This window comes from Centroberyx gerrardi, chromosome 10 (genome assembly GCF_048128805.1).
Source record: "Centroberyx gerrardi isolate f3 chromosome 10, fCenGer3.hap1.cur.20231027, whole genome shotgun sequence".
Lineage (NCBI taxonomy): Eukaryota > Metazoa > Chordata > Actinopteri > Beryciformes > Berycidae > Centroberyx > Centroberyx gerrardi.
Window position 1 is genome coordinate 20,926,706 of NC_136006.1, and position 21,360 is coordinate 20,948,065.

The 21,360-nt window shown below is 42.8% G+C and overlaps 2 protein-coding genes across 4 annotated transcripts in view; one reads left to right on the forward strand and one right to left on the reverse strand.

Annotated features, from left to right (window-relative positions):
* itgbl1 (integrin, beta-like 1) overlaps positions 1–4,232 on the forward strand; it is a 34,149-nt gene extending 29,917 nt beyond the window's left edge. The window contains exons 10-11 of the mRNA XM_078286083.1: positions 331–444; positions 3,423–4,232. Of these exons, the coding sequence (XP_078142209.1) occupies positions 331–444; positions 3,423–3,511 (203 nt within the window). The 3' untranslated portion in view covers positions 3,512–4,232. The remainder of the gene's footprint in view (positions 1–330; positions 445–3,422) is intronic.
* A 3,404-nt stretch (positions 4,233–7,636) lies between these two features.
* The window catches only part of fgf14 (fibroblast growth factor 14), a 90,292-nt gene continuing 76,568 nt past the window's right edge, over positions 7,637–21,360 (reverse strand). For all 3 annotated transcript variants that reach the window (XM_071923534.1, XM_071923536.1, XM_071923535.1), the window contains exons 4-5: positions 8,630–8,828; positions 7,637–7,779 (exon numbers count right to left, since the gene is read on the reverse strand). In XM_071923534.1, the coding sequence (XP_071779635.1) occupies positions 7,637–7,779; positions 8,630–8,828 (342 nt within the window). The remainder of the gene's footprint in view (positions 7,780–8,629; positions 8,829–21,360) is intronic.

Consider the following 21,360-nt stretch of genomic DNA (forward strand, 5'->3'; position numbering starts at 1 on the left):
GGAGTAAAGGCGAGGGGAGGAGGAGAGGAAGTTTAAAGAGTGTGTGTAGACTGGCTTTCTGGTGGCAAAGGGATATACCTCCAGGGAGAATCTCATATCCACTCTGCCCAGCGCTATTAATCTTCTCTGTGAAATAAAGAATGTATTTACAGGAAATAATACAAAATAGTACAACCAGCAAGGTGAAGGTGTAAAAAGGAAAAAAAAAAAGAAATATGCACTGTCAACTAAAATGTTACTTAACTCGGCTGAAAAAATAGAGATGTTAATCCAAAAATGAATTGTGTGTGTGTGTGTGTGTGTGTGTGTGTGTGTGTGCTTTCTTGACAGGTTCTTGTCACTGCGGCCGATGTATCTGTTCTCCCCAGGACTGGTGGGTGTCTGGAGAGTACTGCGAGTGTGATGACCGGGAGTGTGACCAACATGACGGCCTCGTCTGCACAGGTGAAACACACACACACACACACACACACATGTTCACACTCACATATTGTTGTTACTGTAGGTTTTTTAACAATCCCACTACCATTAATGGCTTTGGCTGTGTGTCAGAGAACAGAGAGGAGAGGCAAAATGGAGAGAGGAGACAGACACACACACACACACACACACACACACACACAGATACTTTCTTCTGTACAGCTCCTAATCCACAGGAGCTGTCTTCTCCCCACTGATAATGGAAATCTCAGTACATGTTTATAATTATTTTTGCCCCAGGGCCTGTCAAGATTTGGACAGCTGTTTAGAAGTGCTTCTCTTATTGACTCCATGACTCCAAATGTCAGCCTTAGTGTCACTCAGATGAGCGTCAGTTGTTCAAGATGGCAGACAAACATTCCCTAAAAACGATTCAAACGAGAGGAAACAAAGAAAATGTATGACGATGTCTGGTAAATGTTCCTGATTACCATATTACTGATTAGGGCATATGTCATAATTACCATATGCATGAGGATTATTGAAATGGTGTTTTCCTTTTTTTTCTTGAAGAGGCAATTCTAGGGGGTTGAACATGCAAATAAAAACAAAGTCGCTGCCCCCCCCCCCCCCCCCCCCCCCCCCCCTTCCCAAGGTAGCAGTGATGCACTCAACCTTTTTAATTTTAATTAGGGATGCACCAATCCGATACCGATATCGGATATCGGTCCGATACTGACTCAAATAGCTAGATCGGAACAAGCTAACCTGGCGCCCAACCCTCATAACAGAGCCGGGGTCGGGGTGAGCTGACCGGGGGTCGGTGCTGATGCTCGGTAGTTAAAAACACACCTGCATGAATACTTTGTCTCGGTTATATGTTTAAACTCTCCCGGGTCACCGCGCGGCCGAGTAGGTTGCCATTTAACCTGCGAGGTAAAGTAGTTTTCCACCAATTATACAATCGGCGCGTCCAGCCAGACTCCATTCATAAATCCAAGGTTTACGGGGACTCGGCTGTAGGTCAACGTTGTTTCCTGCCACAACACGATTTAAAGTGTTTTCCGTGTTCGTCAGGTACTGCTGCTCCATTCGGCCGACACACAGTCAGACTAACATACCTTGATTTTTTTTCTGAGGGCTGTTTCATAAAGCAAGATTACCAGTTAAGCCAGAGTTATTTCAGTAATTTAGGCTTATTCTGCATATTTTGAATGTTTTGTTTTTACCAAGTTACTTGTTTATACTACTTGTGTGAATTGTGATTTAATTTATCAAGTTTGTTTGTTCAACTAGTATGTGACTTAATTGTGATTTAATGTTTACATTTTGTTCTCATTTGATGCAGTTGTATTGTTTTATACTGGAATTTTAATTCCTGACCAATTTGTTGCTGCATTTAAAAGGTTTACACTTGAATTGTAATTCCTGTTAATTTTGAAGATGTTTTACCAAGTTGCTGGAGCACGATTATTTATTATTTTAATAATAAATAACAATTGAGTACATTTATATCTATGTATTTATTTGTTACATTTTGTTTTACAAAGTTAGGAAAGCAATGTTAAAGTCAAGCCTGATGTTGCCTTACACATAAAAGAATGATCCCAGTCTCTTCCACACAGTGAGGCGTAGCCTACAGTTTATTAATTAAACACTGGTATCGGATCGGTACTCGGTATCGGCCGATACCCAAAGCCCAGTTATCGGTATCGGTATCTGGACTGAAAAAGTCGGATCGGTGCATCCCTAATTTTAATGATGCAAAAATTTGTCTGCCAAGTTTGCCAATAAATTACTCTGCATCCCGAAATTTCATGGATTCTTCAAAGCTGTAGATTCTCATTACACATACAATTGATGAGTGATGTGGAAAATTCAATGTATTAGGAATGCTTGCTGGTTAATTTCATGCACCAAAGATGATAATTTCAGCAACCGTTTCAGCTAGGAGACAAAGAGGCCCGTTTGCCTGTCTGCACCAAAGGTAAAAGTCTGTCAAACAAATTAAAACCCTCAGTCACCATGAAACTCATCTAATTGTGTTTGTCGGGGGGCATGTTCATCAAATTGCAAAAAATCCCTCTAAATGTTTTATGTTTTATGTTTTCCTTTTCCGTACGCCGTCACAATTATTAAAATCACTTAAAAGGTTTATGATTTAGGATTACAATTACAAGATTGCTAGTCAGTTTGAGTGAATTCCCATTGAAACGGAACATTGTCTCTTCATCATCGTCTTACCATTAATCTGCTAAAGCTCCAACTGCTGCCGCGTACACACAGGGGAGTATCGTGTGAAAACAGCCTTGCTCTCCCACTCTAGTGGTAGAGAACCTGTTTCTATAGTATGCCAGTGCAGTGGGTGTAAATAGTGAGCTATAGTTGTCAGCCTCCTGTCCATGATTGGGCTTATTGAGAGGCAGGTCTCTTCCTTTTCCCACCTCACCTTCATCCTTCTTTTTCCTCATCTACCTATCCTCCTCTCCTCCTCCCTCCTCCCCCTGGGTGAAGCGCTGCAGTAGATATGTCTCTTCTGCTGTGTGACAGGTAGACAGCAGGCGTCCACCTCCTAACCCCGGCGTTTCCCTCTGACAGCTCAGCATTTGACATGCGGAGCGCTCGGAGGTGCCGGGTTAACGCCCAGAGTAGGATGTTATCACCGCCGTTCAATAAAAGGAAGACGAGGAGGAGGCCAGACTACAGACACAAACACATTTATACTTTTGGATATCTGAGAGGAGAGTTGTAATGATGGCAGCTCTCTGTGGTGGATAACTTTATCGTTTTTCGCTCTTAGTTATCCCAGAGTTTGCCTGCTGCTGAGTGGGACACAGCACTGTGAAACTAAAAACGGCGCTCAGCAGTGCAGCCAGTCTCCGTTCCCCATCACAGAGCTGCACCCAGGGAAGCGGGGTGTGAAAAGAGGAACCTTGTTAAAGGTCAGGCACAATGGCACAGCTCTTTCAATTCACAGCTTTCCTTCTCACATCTTGTCACAGGGAACGGACTGTGCAGCTGCGGCAACTGCGAATGCTGGGACGGCTGGACGGGGAACGCTTGCGAGATCTGGGTGGGGACGGAGTACTGAAGGGAGCGGGACACCGACGCACAGACCGAGGCCTGGCTGCCCGGGCCCACCAGGAGCTCCACCCGCGGTCCCGACCGGGCTGCGAAAACACCGCAGCCTGGCGACCGTGGGGGGAGGGAGAAAAGAGAAGCCAAAACCAAACGTGGATGTAATACTTCATTCCGATTTCTGCATATCACTTGTATAACAGCATTCATTCATTCATTGTACTGGTTACAAATTATCTTTATTAAAACTGTGTTTTGTATGCGAGAAAGAAACAACCATGGAAGCAAAAAGCATTTTTTTTTCTGTTTAGAACACATTACAATGTAACCTTTTATATGTTTCCAATACAACTATATGTATGAAAATTGTTTATATAGGAATGCTTACATATTCCAGAGAGCTACACATAATAGGATGCAGGTACATAAACAATTCAGATGTTGAGAAGAGAAGAGAATGTTTTATTATTAAGGTGATTTTTTTGGAACATGTGGGATTTTGCGGGGGTATGTCTGTTAATAATTGGTACAAAGTGCTTTTTCACAGATTGGACTCAATGTTCACCCTGCACTCAAGTCAGAGGTATTGTTTGAGGTTTTTATTTGTTTTTAATAATAAAACATTAAATGTGCCGCATGACACAACATTTTGCATGGAAAACAATGCGAAGACCTTAATCATACATGGTTACAAATTTGTTATAACATGACATAACTCCAATGGGCATACTTGCAATGGTATATATATATTTTTGAAAATAAATCATTTTAATAGTGCCTATTCTTCTCCACCTTTAGAAAACAACCAATCCATAACAATCTGCCATGAAATCCATACTGTACTGTAAGGTACACGAAGGACATTTCTTACTCAACTCATACTAGTGATAAGGTTAAATTGTAAGTGGTAGAAACAAAGAGAGGACATACATAGTTCAGTTGTGGCATGCTGGATGTCCATGTCACTTCGAAAGGTGGTATCAGGGGATGAGAGCTGCATTGACACAAGAGCTCAATCACCACTTGAAAAGAGGACCGATAAGAAGTCACAAAGAAAATTTAATGTAAATTCTACTTTGGCCTTTTTCATGCTTTAAGTACTAGCCAACCCCTCTGTTTTATTTGTCCCATCAAAATGACAGGTGCAATAATATACTGCACACTATATTGCATTAAGTATGTTACTGACATTACAGTACACCTTTATATAAATATTTTATTCAATATGTTGTATATGTGTATACAACAAACACAAACTGTACAGTGCAGACAAACTCGTTGCATATATGTATGTAAAATTAGCGGTACATACCAACAGTTCTTGATAGACATAGCCTACTACATGCAGTTCATCAATGCCATCCTCTCCCCATGCAACAGATGGGACAACATACAAAATAAGAGGTTGAGAACAGAAGCACAGGTAACAAAGAAACTAAGTTTGCTAGAAGGTTCTCCTTGTGACACATCTGAAGAGAGGGGGACAGGAAAACAAAAGTGGCAACTGTCAGGATCAGAAGACGACATCACACACGACCCGTATACGAGAGAAATGAAAAGAACGGACAAACGAAACGGTGGCTACAGAGATCAAACAGAGATGTACATTTACACACCAGTCATTTACAAAAATAAAGTCAGCCTCGGAGGAGCCAGTTAACTGGACTGCAGGGCCGGAGTAGCCAGCCCAGCATGTAGAGTTCATCAATGGGGAAAGTGATTGGTTGTTAATTGAGGACAGACGCCGGCCCCAAATACAACTACAGTGGTTTTCAGCTCCTGTGTGTATAGTACTTCATTTTCATTATAGCATTAACAGCTTTGTACAGACAAATATTGAAGTCTAACTAATGTGCTTCAATGTCCCATAATAAGAAATGGTCACTTGTAATCCCAATAAACTCAGGAAATTATATTTACCAAATCAATTTCTTAATATAGTTGCAATTTTAGCAGCATACAGTAGCATCAGTCTACTTAACATTCTATATCTTATCTACCAAAACTATTAGGAAAATCGATAAAGCAAGACAAACTCTATAAATCGGTTGATAGAATCAGACAGAACGCTGATAAACTGCTAACAGTCGTGATGGAAATGAGAACAGAAAGTGCAGTGGATTACCTTTAGATTATCTATGAATGTGCCATAGCCTAGAACATGCCCATTCAACGCCCAAACCAAACTACAGTACTCATTAACTAACATATACCAGCAAAGAACTTTACCCATACCTCGTCCTTTGTAGAAATACATGCATGTGATTAATTCAAGGTATCCCTAGCCTCTCCCAAATGACATCAGTCAAGACCTTTCAGAGCGTCACCCAAAGGTCTAGCAGAGGTGATTCTTCCGTGATTCTTTTGGACAGAACAAATACTATCACAGTGAAAGCTTTGATGAATTGAATCAGAAAGAGAATCAGATTTGTTTTCTTTTTTGAAAGAATCAGTTCTTCTGGGATGAAAAAGACTTTGGTCATTTCAGAATGAATGGATCTGAGTGAGATGTGACGGTTGGTGGCTGGATAATGCTACGTGTCCTCTACTGGATGTATTGGGTGGGTGAGGCACCTTTGGCCCAGTGGGGACTGGGAACCTGTTTTTGCATGCCGGGAATCAAGGTCCAAACAGGCACATGATAGGCCAAGATGATCGGTACTGGACTCTGCATGCTGAGCTAGGAGACAAATCCTCTCATAATATCTAGTCATTTAAAAAGTTATGTTTTTTTAATAGTCATTTTCCCTAAGTTTTATACAGTGAAAATGTTACAATATAAGCCATCTCTTGTATTACTGCTGCAAGAAGAGAGAACACAATACTAACCTTGCCCATGCTTTAGTTTGCTGAACAGAACGGGGATGCAGCCAGTATAAATGTCGCCTACTGGTATTCAGCCATGTTGTTTTCTGGCTTTAAGTAGACGCTGCCATAAGATGGCTGCCAGTGCTGCAGTTATAGACCATCTGAGTCAAAGCCACAAGCCTCGCCTCGTAGTTCAGAGAAGTCAGCGAGTGAGGGACAGAGGCCTACAAGGCCTAGAGATATTCCTAGAGCCCACGCTCTGAAATAAGATTAAAGAAAAATAGACTTCAGGTTTCTATTTACCAGAGGAGGCGGACTGAACCGCTGGTGGGATTTAGATAGTGATATGTATACACCACTCCTTACAGCACTCTCCAACCCACACGCACATCTGCTTATGAGTGTGTGTCTGTGTGTTTGTATGTGTGTGGGGGGCTCCTCGCATTGATTGCAGTGGGGGTAATTAGCACTTCATCAACTATGATTGCGGGAGCTATCTGCCAGCCTCCAGTGTGTTTTTATCTGGCCGTAAAAAGGCAACACTCAGTCTAAGACTCTGATTTTCACCTCCCCACAGACTGTGTGCATGTGTGTGTGTGTGTGCGTGTGTGTCTCTCTGTGTGTGCATGTTTTACAGTAGGCAAGAGGAATATTGGGATTCTTTACATATGTTTGTGTTTGTATGCTGATTAGACCACATTGGCGTGAATGTGTGTCTTAGAAAATCACACATTGCCCTTGCAAAATGTTTTTTTCTTTTCTAAGTTACTTGACAAAGAGAAAAGTGTGTGACTGGAGATAGAAAGAGAGGGAGACGGGAACATACTCGTAAAAAATAGAGGATGACAGTCCAAGTATTTACTCTATCTGTACAGTCTCTACCCCAGAACATAGCTGGTGAACTGTGGTATAGAAAATAGATCTGAAGTTACACAGACTCTGCTGCAACAGGGCATTATAGAGGGGGGTTTTCTTGGATGAACCATCAGCAAGCAAGGTGCCACGAGTGTGGCTGTGAAACACGCGTCATTCTCATGGATTCTCACAGTTACAGAGGAATCTAAAGGCATTCCATGATCAGAGGTCCTCTTCCCTCCTGTGCCGGAGACACTCGGCCTCCTCGGAATCCATCCACCCATGATGAGACAGCTGGAGAGAGGGAGGACGAGGTGGAGGAGGAGGAGCAGGAGGAGGAGAAGAAAGGAAGGAAGGTTCGCCTGGATCTGATCCGCAGAAGAAAGAGGGTTTGGAGTCTAGTAGGGAAAAGCCCTGCCTCCATCGTGTCCCCCCCTCCACACACACACACACACTCTGCGCTGGTCAGGTGTGGCTATGTGGCGGGCTTATCGGGCTTGCTGACAGGTTTACCTCCGTTCATCACCGCCGGCTCACTTGTGCTTTTACTGGGAGGTACCGCCGCCTTGGGCACTGTCTCTCCAACATCATGCAACGATGGCTCTCTGTACATGGCAACTGGAAGGAGCAGACAACAGAGAGAAAACAGAAAACAGGGAGATAAGGGAGAAAGCTGTTAGTAAAAACCTCTGGAAGAAGTCTCCTCTTTCCCTAGCCTTGGATTGCTGGCATCTAAAGCTATTCATGTGTCATCTCTCCCTAACAATGGCTCCTTGCTTTTTTCAAAGGTTTCCCTATAGAAACAGATCCTTTGGAAATGCTTCAAAAATCTGCATTGAAGACATAATTTACAGAAAAAACAGAATCAGATGTTTTTTTTCGCCTGTGGGCTGCTACCATCCTAACTTGTTCCTTTCTCTCTGAGGACTGAATCTGAATATAACCAAAGGCTTTTGGACAAACAGCCGAAACAGTCTCATTATCCCCGACTTTACAGCCGCTGCACTACAGCTGTATTACTGTCTTGACAGCACACTTCAACTTGACTCCATGTTAAATAATGGGAACAAATCAGGCTGGGAGCTGACGAGAGTGATTTGGGCATCTGCTGCCACACCATAAACTATCAACATTTCATGGCTACACAGACAGAGCTGTCCCGGCTCCTATATGTTTACAGCAGCAGTAAATTATGAACCGCCACATAAATACAAATTACATGTCAAGGATGGATTACTATCTTTCACACGGTGGTGCTGTTACTCGGGACGGGATCATGCCTTTGATGGGAACCCTGTTGCGACGTGACAGGCTTTAGCTGTGGCTGCTCCCTCAGAAATGTACATGGGGTTGAAAGTGTGATAGATGAAACTCCTAAATACCTCACATGGTGTATAAAACCACAGTTGCATAATCAAGTATCATCATAACAATGTTGTTATTAGATCTCTAAGTGCCTATCGGGTACCTTCTAATGGCTTGGGCAGGAAGTGAGCAGCTGGTTTTGTTTTCTTCACTCGATTCCCCTTCATGGCTTGGCCCTCTTTATTGAGCCCTAGGAACCAAGCTCTCCCCGACTCCTGTTGTCTGTACAACATGGACGAGTAGATCACATAGTAGTTCTCAAACACCGACTCTTTGAACTTGCATTCCGCCGTAAAGAGTTCCTGCAAACACAGACACAAGGAGCAGAAAGACTGTAAGAATGGGGGCTTTTTGGACCCAAAACATTGGACAAGAGGTTTCATTTGACTATTATGTAGGCGACATTCAGACAGACACGACTTAATAATTAATATTTCACATTCGACAGGAAAGACACTGAAATCCGATTCATAATTCATAGTTGAACATATAGCCCTATATGGAGGTCACAAGGATGAATGCCACCTTCATTTCATGCTTGCGATGTACAGATTAATGCTATGGCAGGCGCAGAAAGTGCCTCGCCAGGTAAAGTGGACTCCATTCTTCCACCTGTCTTGAAAAGGACAAGCACTGCAGTGTCCTGAGCTATAGCTACAGTATAGAGAGAGAGTCTAACCGGCTATAATCATGTCTGATTCAAGCCCGGCCTAATAGCCTGCTGTGATGAAATGCAACTCTCATTCTCTCCTTGGCCTTAACCTTGACATCAGATGTAAGAGCACTGGTTTCGTCAATTAGCTCATGTTCCCAGCAGAAAGCATATATTGTTAGGCTCTGACCCCAGCACCTCAGCACTAGTAAAATCAGCTATTTCTCTCAGAAGGCGAGGCAGACACTCATGACCTGCACTATGTAGACTCTGCTCTGCTGTTCCTCAATGTGTTTTCACATGGCTTAAAAGGATCATTCTTTGCAATTTCCCAAATACTATCTCTCCTAGTACCAATTTGTCCATGACTGCCATCTATACTTTGTGTGAATAACGACAGAACTAATCCAGTGACTTCTCCATCCTTTACACCCCAATTCGTCAATGACAAATGAACACTGAAGCACCATATCTCTCTCTGCTGTTCCCCATTCGTCTCCGACCAGGATGGTAATAAAAAGCGTTTCCACACTGTCCGCCCCGCCTGGCTAAAAATAAAGGCATTCATCGGGGTGTATTAATCAAAGCACGCTCATCACCACTGGAGAGGTCTTAGCACATCTGTTGTGAGGAATTCACACTGAGCTGCTTCACAAAACCGCCATCAGTCTTCTATGCATAAAGCCTCAGAGGAGTATGTCCCTTTTCTGCAGTGGTTCCCAAAGCGGGGTCAGGGGACCAACAGGAGTCCATGAAAGGATTCTCGGGGAAAATGAGAAATAGTTTATTTTCACTGTTATTACACACCCTGGAAGTTAACACAGTGAGAGAACGTGTACGGATGACACTATAGACAGGTATTAATGTCTGTACTAAATCATATCCAACATCAAAAAATTTTCTCAGACTTATCAACCAGGGGTCTGTGGTCTAATGTGTATGTATTTGGGGGTCCTTCATATGAAAAACTTTGGGAACTACTGCCTTACTCACTCACTACTGCCTCATTTGCTCTTTGATTCAGCCAGAACAAATATAGATTATTGCACTAAATGTTGTCTAAATGTTGTTTAAATGTTGTGTAGTGTTGTGTATTGTCTTGTTTCACTGTGAGTCCTGAAGGAACGCCATTTCGTTCTTCTATATGGTTGAATGACAATAAATCATGCTTGACTTGACTTGACTTGACTATTTGGGTGAAGGTAAAGAAAGGGATTCAACATTAGCTTATACATTTGGGAGGATTGATTATCACACATGAACTGCTAGGCAAAATGTGGCTGATACCTTAAAAGAAATATCCATAAAGTAAAAACCCTTGATGTTCAAGTTTTCCCTTAATGTAATTCTCAGTAATATTTCCATGTGCTGATTGGACCCTGATCTTAAGGCCCCTCTTAGGAGCTGCTGCTAAATCTCCTCGCTGCACTGGGGGTTATTTATGGGCTAAACGCTCAGTTCCGAACACACGACACACCACGCCATAATAGCCGTTATTAGCCCTGTGCTAAATTACTCCTGTCAGAGCTTAACCACCAGGCAGTATTCCACTGAAAGCAGTGCTGGGCGGAAAGGAACTGAGAGACACTTTGGATGACCATAATGACCGTGAGAAGCAGCCAGCTGCATTCTGAGAGCTCCTCTTTATCCTTGATTGAGGACTCGTAGATATTTCTGAGTGGAAGGCGTACGTGCATAACATCAGCACTAGTTGAGATGTTGTAACATCAGAAACCACAGTGTGAAGTGTTGTGATTCCACGCCCTGTAATTAGACAATGCTGCCAATGCAGGCAAAGAGCAGTGAGATATACGTTGGGAAATCCTACATCCTGACTTCGGTCCGTCTAGCCAGTGATTGCATTACACAAGAGAATTAACATGAGACTATTCTAGGAGAGAATTCTATAATGTACAGATTAGGATCAGGACTATTAATCTTGCTACGATAGCAGACCGTAGAGGCTGAGCAGAACAATCCATTGATAGGCAGAGACGTTGCAGGCTGACGCTATAAAAAGGCAGCCTTATGCGATTAAACCCCGAGCACGAGGCTTTCTGGCATGTTTAATATCAAATAAATAAACATTCCCTCTGGACTATGCCATGCTCAACCCCATCATTATTTATTTTCTGATGCACATGAGGATTTATTGTGTGTCGGCAGCAAACAGCAGTTTATCAAAGGGCCGGTTATCATGTCCGAGTTGTCAGAGAGGCAGGCCTGTGTCCTGTCTGCTGGGACAGGTAGGGTGTGGGGATAGGTTAGTACACACTGTATAGCGCAGGTAAAACATAACAGATACCAGGTTACGTAAGAGCAGTCTCATCTTAAGAGGGAACCAGTGGGGAGATGAGCTGTAGTTGGGTTTCCTATATGATAAGAATGATACAGGTACCGCAACAGAGGGCTGTGATAGATGATATAAGACTCGCCTTGGGGTGATCCCCTGCCAACAACACAGGCTTTAACAAATGTCTTCATTGCACGGATTCACTCGTTGATCCAAATAACCTTTGTTCTCCCGATGTGCAGTCTAAAAGAGCATTAAAACATGCTCTTCTCGCGCTGAAGCAAACTCTGTTGCTGAGCCGATTAGAAGGCAAACAGTTTTACCTTCATGGTTCCCTGAGTTGCTTCAATTAGGTAATTAATTCCACTTCTTCCTCGTCAGGTGAGCTGCATTGCAGGTTGGTTGGCTGCTGTAATTAGCCAGATCATTTCTATGCCGGTCCAGGTTGGGCCCGGCTCTGATTACTCATAAGGCGCCTTCCTGCTTTGCAAAACAGCCCCGAGCCTAAGCAATCACACAACCTGATGCCAAGGCCATAATTGGGGCTAATCACAAGCCTTTATGTAAACACACAAAATGCCTGTCTGTGTTTACGGGGGCAGAACAGGCGGAGGCGGTTTGTTTTTGGAGCGATGTTTTGTGATGAACGGAGATGTAACGCTGTCAGTCACCCAAATCAGTCTGATTTGAAGATCAGAGCAGTGAAAGGAGTTCTCTTCAGACACATTGTTTTCTGATTGCATTTTAAGTGTGTCAAGTGTCAATAGAGAGCTGGGTGTTTTTTTCATGTTTTCCCTTTGTCTCACTATAGGGAGCAAAAACAGACAGCTTTTAGTTTTTTCTTTTGTGGTCAATAATTCTGAACAGATTTTATGTCACAATTTGACACTTGGCTATATAATTGTTGTCTTCTTTGTCTATTTCATGTCACTAAGTGTTACATTTGATATGCGTCTCTCCCATTGCCCTCTTCATCCATTTTAAATGAATGAATATGAAATATTGACAGATTGATTGAAATGCTTTGTGTGTGGAAGAGGTTTGATGCAGGTCACTATATTAATTCACCCAGTAAAAGAGCTAAGAAATGTCCCCGGGGCAGTCTTCAGTTTGATCTGCAGCTTGCAAACTTTATTAAGGTGAAACAACCGCTGTTCCCTTCTGACAGCTGCTACTGCGCTTTTCTTGACAAGCCCTTTCCTTTTCTCTTTCTTTCAGTTTTTTTCCCTCCCTCTTCTGGGCACCCAGAACATGACACATACCTTTGCTCTTGGGTTTCCATGGTAACAGAGAGGGGCTCCAGGATAGCAAAGTGCTATTGGAAGGGACTGGGCATCCCCAATGCATCCGTACACACAAGACAAGACCCACAGGAGGCAGGCAAAATCCACTGTTGTATTCTGCTGTAATATCATTTGTTGTTGTTTTGGTTATTGCCACTTGATCTATCAAAATTATCTGCAAGATTACATCTAATAACATCCATCTGTCAATGTCTTCCTTTACTGTTCAACATCATTTCCCTTTTTAGCTTTTTATTGCTGAAGACCAAAAGTATATAAAAAAATCTGTACTCTGCATCAATGTCACACACATGATCCCGATCTGCTGACTCTAATGCTTCTATATGAGCTATAAGTCCATATTTAATGAACAATGAAAATCTGAGATGATTTATAATGGCAGCACAAGTACATTATGTAATTATGTAATGTTTCAATTAAAGAAGCCTGTCACATGATGCATTTTAATGGAACAATCATGAAACTACAAGCAACGGTTTGTGACAATATCACCTCTAAATAGTGAGCTGTTCATATAATGCTGCACGACATCAAACTGATATGTCTGGAAAAATATGGGTGACATTGAAGGAGAGAAAGGAGAAGGAGATATGGGCACAGCTCACACCTTCACACCAGAGGCAAATCGAATCATTTTTGAGGCACCAAACGGTTGATTTTCTCCCCGCTCGATCCCCCCGCCTGGCGCTCCACATCAGTGGCTCCCTGGCCCCTGATTGGCCATGCTCTGAATGGAAGGCCATAATTGACCTTGGCCACAGACAGCGAGAGGGCCAGAACTGCTCAGCCCCACATAATCAGCCCTCTCACCAAAGCAAAGAGACAGGGACACGGAGGGAGGGAGATAAACAGGGAGAGGGAGAGGCACAGCAAAAGAGACAGAGAGAGAGAGACTAGGAGAGAGAGAGGAGTGTGGGTTGAGGGGAAGGGGCAGATCCGAGGAGGAACGCAGTTTCCACGGAGAAACGATGAAAGATAAAGAGAGACAAATGGACAGAGACAGATGGAGAGAGTGGGAGTCTTAAATAAAAAGCCCCGATAAAGAGTGAAACGACATAAAAAGACAAGAGAGCAAGAGAGTCACTCTGAAATGAACATCCTTTGGAAAATCACACGGCGGGTCGTGATTGCCGAGCAAGGCTGCCTAAAAGTAGGTGAGAGGGGGCTGATACAGGGAGGGAACTGACATTAATATGCAGAGTGATTGCTCACTACCCCAGTGTGGAAATGAAGAAATTGTTTATTAATGCTGCCAGCATAAAGCCTATTAATCCATGGAAAAAGGTCAACCTCCAGAAAGCTGAGCTGCATTCACAATGCTAAGCTGCTCTCATATGTATAAGAGTCACGTCAACAGTGTGTGCAGACAATGGGGGCTTCAGCAGACCTGTCTGATTACCAAACCAAAAGGAGGCGAGGAGACGGGGACTAAATGAAGAGAGCCACCAGTAAACGACCGGATGAATTGTGTGCAGATACAGTATACAGCTGACAGATACTGAGCTTTTTATCTTGCATGATGTGCATTGTCATGACATGACCAGCAGCATTTGCACTGGGAAGACTGAATATTATAAAAAACAAAACACATTTTGTGCTTATGCTTACATGGCAAATACTTGTCTTTAAAGGATAAGGCCGGTGTTTTTTAATGCATTGCTTACCATCAACAAATCCTATGAAAATAACAAAATCAACAATGCGTTTGCTCTACTCCTGTTACTTTCTGACTTCCCACGTACCGTTTTTAGCCGTCAACCCGGAAGTCATTGGCTCCAATTGTAAGCTAAAAACCTTGAAATGAGACTTGTTGGCAAAACAAAATCTGATCAAATGCTGATTTAGTTATTTTCATAGGATTTGTTGACGGTAAGAAATGCATTAAAAAACACCAGCCTTATCCTTTAAGGTCAAAGAACACTTGCTATTATTTTGTGGAATGTATGGTGTTACTTAAATGCAAACTCAGGAGAACAGATGGACAGGGTACTGCAATACTTAACAGCTATCTGTTGCATAACTCAAATTACTATTTTGTGTAGCATGTTTTTCCGACACAAAAAATTAAGTATTTGGCAGTCAAAAGATTGGAGCACATCAGGGAAAATACAGAGGACAGATGTCAAAGTATGACTGAAGTCACTCCCTGACTGAGCTTCAAAGCCTTATTGGCCCTATCACTTGAATAATTACTGCATAAAGTAAGATATTTTTGAATTTTTCCTTTGCCTTGGATCTGCAAACAGCAGGAGTGCATGATGTCATGCTACGCTACTACATCAAGTCAAATGTTTCATTTGATTTGAGCTGCTCAGAAACTGTTGCAAAGCTATAAGTTACTACTGATGAAGGATTATGCAACTAATTGACAGTGCAAATAATACCATGTTTGATGAATGACTTGGGGAGTGACTAGAGCAGATCTAAATAATGGTTATGCATCATTAGGTCTGTGCTTGATATTATTAGAAGTTTATACCAAACTTCCAAATTAATTGTTGCTATTGCTGCTGACAAGCCAGAATAGGATATTAAAAGCCAAGCTGAATATTAAAAACTCACTTTTCTATTTGAAGTGCAAATAGCTCATCCTTGATGAACAAATAAGGCTTTAACAAGGCTCATAATGATGGCAACTGCATAATTTTTAGGAAACCTTGAGAATCCTTTTGAAGTGTATTTCTAGATGGTATTTTGCCTTGTGTAATCTGGATGCACGTGCATTTCTCACTGTTTTGTCCAATACCAAACACTGACTAAAGCATAAAATAAAGTACAGTAAGACAATTTTCATTCTCCCATGTACTCTGCACATAGAAAATTGTATTTCCTTACTCATTAAAGTAGATAGCTCACTTAAGAAAAGATTGGAGCTCACCCTGACCTCCATATCTGCAGCCAAAAAGCAACAAGCCAGGAGAGAGCACTCAAAAGCATTAAAAAACGTGATATTGTGTGAAATATGAAGCAGCTATTCTTTTTGGGAACGTCACTGCGATCGGATAACGCATCAAACCTCACAAGTGAAAGGTCGTGCTTCTCCACAAATCCACTCTCCTCCATCTCTCCGTGCAATGCCCTATTTTCTTTTAGTCTCCTTGTCCTCGCATCATGGAGTATATACAGTATATATCTATTTTTGAAAGGTGGGTGACAAAAAGCACTGACGCTTTTAAAGTGTTTGACCACCAGAAGCACTTAAGCTTTCAATAAAGTTTCCCTGAAGACGGTGACCCTTTAGCTGTGTAGATTTTTAACACTCGCCCAGCACAACTCCCCTGGCTCATCCTACACACACACACACACACACACACACACACACACACACACGCACCATGCTCTGAAATCTTGTTTACAGACTGTTGCTGCTCTCTGAGACTGCAATAAACTATTAACCGATGTTATGACACTTAAATTAATGATGACGCTCATTTCTTAACTCGTTTGAATGGCATTTTCGCATTCAGATCTAACACTTGTGTCTTCTATTTCCTCCGGGTTGTCATGTTATGACCTAGCAGGAGACAGAGCAGTCAGACTGATGAATGATTCAGCAGAGGAGCAGACCGGGATGCAACATGCCCTGAGCCCCAAAATAGAGAGCATCCTCCTCAAACTCCACGTTCAATGGGGTCAATTTACACCACCGCACACCTAGAAAGTGTTGCCTGGAAAGTGGCACAAATCATAACACTTTGAAAGAACTCACTGAAGGACACAGCAAAGTCTGCGTTATGAAGATGGTAAAGGGTTGTTCAAACTAAATGAAAAAAAGAAGTATCATGGCGCAGCCCTTGGGTGAGCGAACACACAAACATAGAGAAACCACCCACACCCAGATCAGAGAGGTTTCAAATAGCTCTCAGTGTGTCGTATCTGTGTGTGTGTGTGTGTGTGTCAGCCTCTGTCCACTGTGCTGGTGTTGATCCGTAAATTGGTGCCAGATTGGTGTCAAGGCAGCCAGATTTTTGCTAGATTGGCTAGTCATCTCTTGTCAGGCAAGCCAGCTGTCTGCCCTCTGTAACAAGCTGACAAGCGTATCTCGGAATCTCACACAAACACACACTAATCCAGAGATGTGTGCATACACACACACACACACACACTGGTTCATGTACACACAAGAGGAAATAAATAGGCACTCATTGTGAGGCAGAGGTACACTGTACATGCAGAAAGAAAAAAATGTGAGAGGTGTCTGCAGGTATAAAGCTGTTTTTCTCTCTCTCTCTCTCTCTCTCTCTCTCTCTCTATCTATCTATCTCTCTCTCTCTCTATCTCTCTCTCTATCTCTCTCTCTGCCTCTCTCTCTCTCTCTCTCTCTCTCTCTCTCTCTCTCTCTCTCTTGCTCTGTCTCTGTTGCATACACTCTCAGGAACAGTGTCCTAGTTTTTCAAAGAGGAAGTGCATGTCCTTTCCTTGTAGATTCACTCTTGTCAATGATTCTCTCTGTTGCTATTTTGCACTTTAACATTTCCCTCCTCTCAGCTCTCATATTTACTTCATATTAGCAGTAACTCTAGCCTTGATTTGCAGAAATAAAATGCAGCACTTAAAGAGAGAACAACATTCAGTCCTGTTCTGGAGTGCATTGTACAGTATATTAAAGTGCAATATTCACAATATGACAGTGGATGTTTCTTCAATAGTGCAACTATGGGCAAACACAGAACCTGAAAATAGTACACAATACTTAATGAAGCAAACAAGCTGACCACTGTTGCATTCTAACATATTAGCTCATTAACCCCAAATGTAGTTGTTGTTGTTGCTGGTGTTGTTGTTGTTGTTAGTGGGGGAATTTATGCCCCTCTCAGTTTGTTTAGCCAACCTATTATGGCCAAAGGGCTCAACCAGTGGAGCATGAAAAACCTGACAGACAATCTTACCACTAAAGCATGCATAATACAAAGACTTAGGAAACTACACAAAGATGTGTGTGTGTGTGTGTGTGTGTGTGCGTGCGTGTGTGTGTGCATGCCTGCGTGTGTGTGCGTGCACGGGTGTGTGCAGTGTTTGAGAAATAGAGAGTTAGAGAGTGGGCTCTAATTTTCATATTCAGCATGCCACATCTACGCCTGAGAGACCTGAAAAATGTAAATATAAACATGTAGATAATGTGATGTAACCAGTGTTGTCAGCTGGGAAGTGGCCTGATGAATGGCCCTGGCTTTCCCAGATAACCCCACAGATGAAGGATCATCTGATGGGCCAGTAACGTTCTGCTCTCCTGAACTATGGAGTCATTTTTCATGCTTGTCTTTAACAGGCTTTTAATGTACTCTTCACAATGCCCACTGTATTTTCCTCAAGGCGAGAGTTGAACCGTACTTAAAGCAACAAACATAAATGGTGACCGAGCTAGTTTCTTGTGAAATTGCTTGCTTCAGTTAAGTATCATTTTCACAGATGTCCCTTTCTATTTGCAGAGGTAAATAAGCGCCTATAGTCTAAAAATGCATTTGTTTTAACTTGGAGTTAATCCCTTGTCTGGCTGAAGGACAAAGGCTTATAGCTGTCTGTGTGTCTAAGCGGCATGACAGAGTTCATCATGGGTGGAAATACTATGGGAGGTAACAATGTAGTAATCACACATAGGTGGGGGTTTGCAGTGCAGTACATAAGCCGGATGATAGAGCATTACATCAGTCGACCTAACTATTACTCCTGGCATTATAGACAGTTGCCATTAAGTACAAGGGTTATATCACACAGTTATTGCCCCATGTGTCCAATGTAGATAAAGGCAGATTTGCAGTGCAGTGAACCTGTATAACTTACTCTAAACCGCTAGAATAAAGCTGTGATTCCTGCAAAATGCACGTTTTAATAGGTAACGATTCAGGGATTTTGGTACAGAGAACCCCCTGCTCCCTCTGGTATTGTTGTCATTAGACTGTGAAGGGGCCATTTCACTGTGTCCATCTCTCCTGAAACCCTGTTGACTAGCAGCCAAAGCACACAGTCTGCGTGTCTGTGCATGAGAAAATGACAGCGGAGGATTCCCCAACAGTCCGTCTCTCTCTGAGGATAAATCGTGGCATGGCTACAGTTGGAAGGCTCAGCGATTCGACCAGTCAGCCAGAACGGAAATACGAAACCAGCCGGCCTGCCGATCAGCCCGTCAACGATTCAACCACGAGCCAAAACCAGTCAATCAAGCAGTCCGTAGCTGAAGTAAATGTCACATATTGAAGCTGACTGGGATGCAGAGATGCAATGACGCATTAATGCCATTGATAAATTGTTTGCTGTGTGCGATGGGGTGGAGATGGGGCTGTCATATCTGATCTGGAGGAGATATGTAAGTATAGGGCTTCTATCAAAAGGACCAAACACAATTCAGGAGGACTGATTCCTATCAATACCTTGGTATTGTTGTCTGCGGTTCATAACTATAAAGCGTTCATTCAAGTGCTTAACTTCAATTAATTCCTCAGGTATTCTCACATCACACAATGAAAGTCCTAAGGGCCACTGATGGTCTTTCGCAGCAGCATTATCAGCATTTCCACACTGGAGTCACAAGGCCTTTTGTTCCAGACCTGTGAAAATCAATTTGATTAATTTGCTGAACGACTTGCAAAGCCGCTGTAAAGTTTAGTTCAGTGTTGGTGCTGCTCCGGCACAAATGTCTGCCCTAGGTGTCCACACTGAGTGGCCGATGGTGTAGAGGACTTTACTAGACGTGTTTTATGCCGGAGGAGGATGGGTGTGACCTGGTTTTAAAAGCGCTGAAATTAAACTGCCGCTTGTTTTTTATATGAGAGCCATAAAAGTGTAACCTTCCTTTCCTGAATCAGCACCTTACTGCCCTGCCAGTCCATCCTTTTCTATCTCCTTTGTAGGAGTGTGTTTGTGAGTGCACACACAAAGTGCATGTGTATTCGTGCATGCGTGTGTGTGTTTGCTGGCATGAGTAGAAGAGATAGTTCTGCGGCCAGTGGAAGTGTGTGTGGGTGTATACACACAATAGCTCCTCCTGACCTGCTGGCCTCTGTGGTAAAGCTGTGGTGTAACGTCCATGAAACCACTAAATAGCACAATAAAAACATTCACAGGTCAGATTAATTCTTACCAAAGAAGGAAAATACTATTTCCATACATAATGAATGCACCTGAAACAGTTTAGGAGATGTGTGATGAACTACAGAATAAAATGACTCTTCAGTGCAACTTTCACAGTTCTGTGACACTAATGAATATATGCAATTTTTAGCAAGATGGTGTATTCACCCTAAATGCATTTTGCCTGGAGACATACGCACACAAGCTCTCGGGTGTGCACGCACTCACAGACACACACACACACACACACACAAACACTTGTCACTGAAATGGCGGTTTCTAGTGCTCCCTCAGTAGCTGTTGTGTTGACTGGCTGTCAGTGTGAGGAGGAAGCCACAGAGACGCGAGTAGAGAGCGAGGCTTAGTTAAGATTGAAGAGAATGAATTTTCATGATTAACAACCTTTCTGTAAGAGCTCTCACTGTATTGATTTTTACAGCTGCAGGGGTGAAGCTTGATAAAATGTTACTTTCATTTCACGGGTGGAAGTAGAAAAGGACACAAAGGGATTCTTGTGGAGGAGAAGGAGAAGACTAGGGTTATTATGGCTGCAGGCGTACGTTGAGCACTGAGGGCTTTTCTGTCACCACAAGAGAACCTCTATCCTTCACACACTGCGATCCCACCTATTGTGAGAACAGCCTGAACAAGACTTGAACCTGCAACCCTGTGGGCATGAAACAACAGTCCTCCTGAGACTTCACCCATCATAACATAGCCATAACCCTCGGAAATCCTTTGGCCTTGATGGGAAATAGCATCAAAAGTTTATTTGTAAAGAGAAAATCAATGCCTCCGTCTATTGCACAGCATTAAGGGCGACTTTCCTAAGCAATGTAAGACAAAAATCCCACTTGTACTTATGGCATCTTCCCTTCCCTAACCCTTCTTTTGGCCTGACACATTCAAAACGACAGCCAAGAGAACTGTAAGTGCATGTTCTTGTGCGAGTTTGCAAGTCATACACATCCAATTACTGTTTGGATACCGAGTTCCTGAGGACTACTTGTGGCTTTACAAGCCCTCATCCCAATGCTGCTCATTTGCACATTACATTGCACTCGAGGCAACAAGCACAAGTGTGCCATTTGTATTTGCATGGTGCTTGACATTTACACACTGGGAAAGCAATTAGGCCAGCATTAGGGTCATTAATACAGTGAACAGGCTGGACGTGTCTGCTCTGATAGCTCCTGCAATGCGTATTCATGGGGAAATGAAAATGATGGCATATGCACTTGTACACACTAAGATATACAGTGGGTCTCGCAGAGGAACAGAGATGAATATGCGAATTCCCTGTTCCTTGCGCCCACTCTTCTTCTGTTTCTCCTTTCTGTATTTCTACTCCACAGCGACACAAACACACACACACATGCACGCACAAACGCAAGCACGCGCACACACACACACACACACACACACACACACACACACACACACACACACATTAAAAAATAGTGAAACTTTCTGTTTGCCTCTAGTGGCCCGAATCTAAGCAGCTGCCTGGTAAGAAA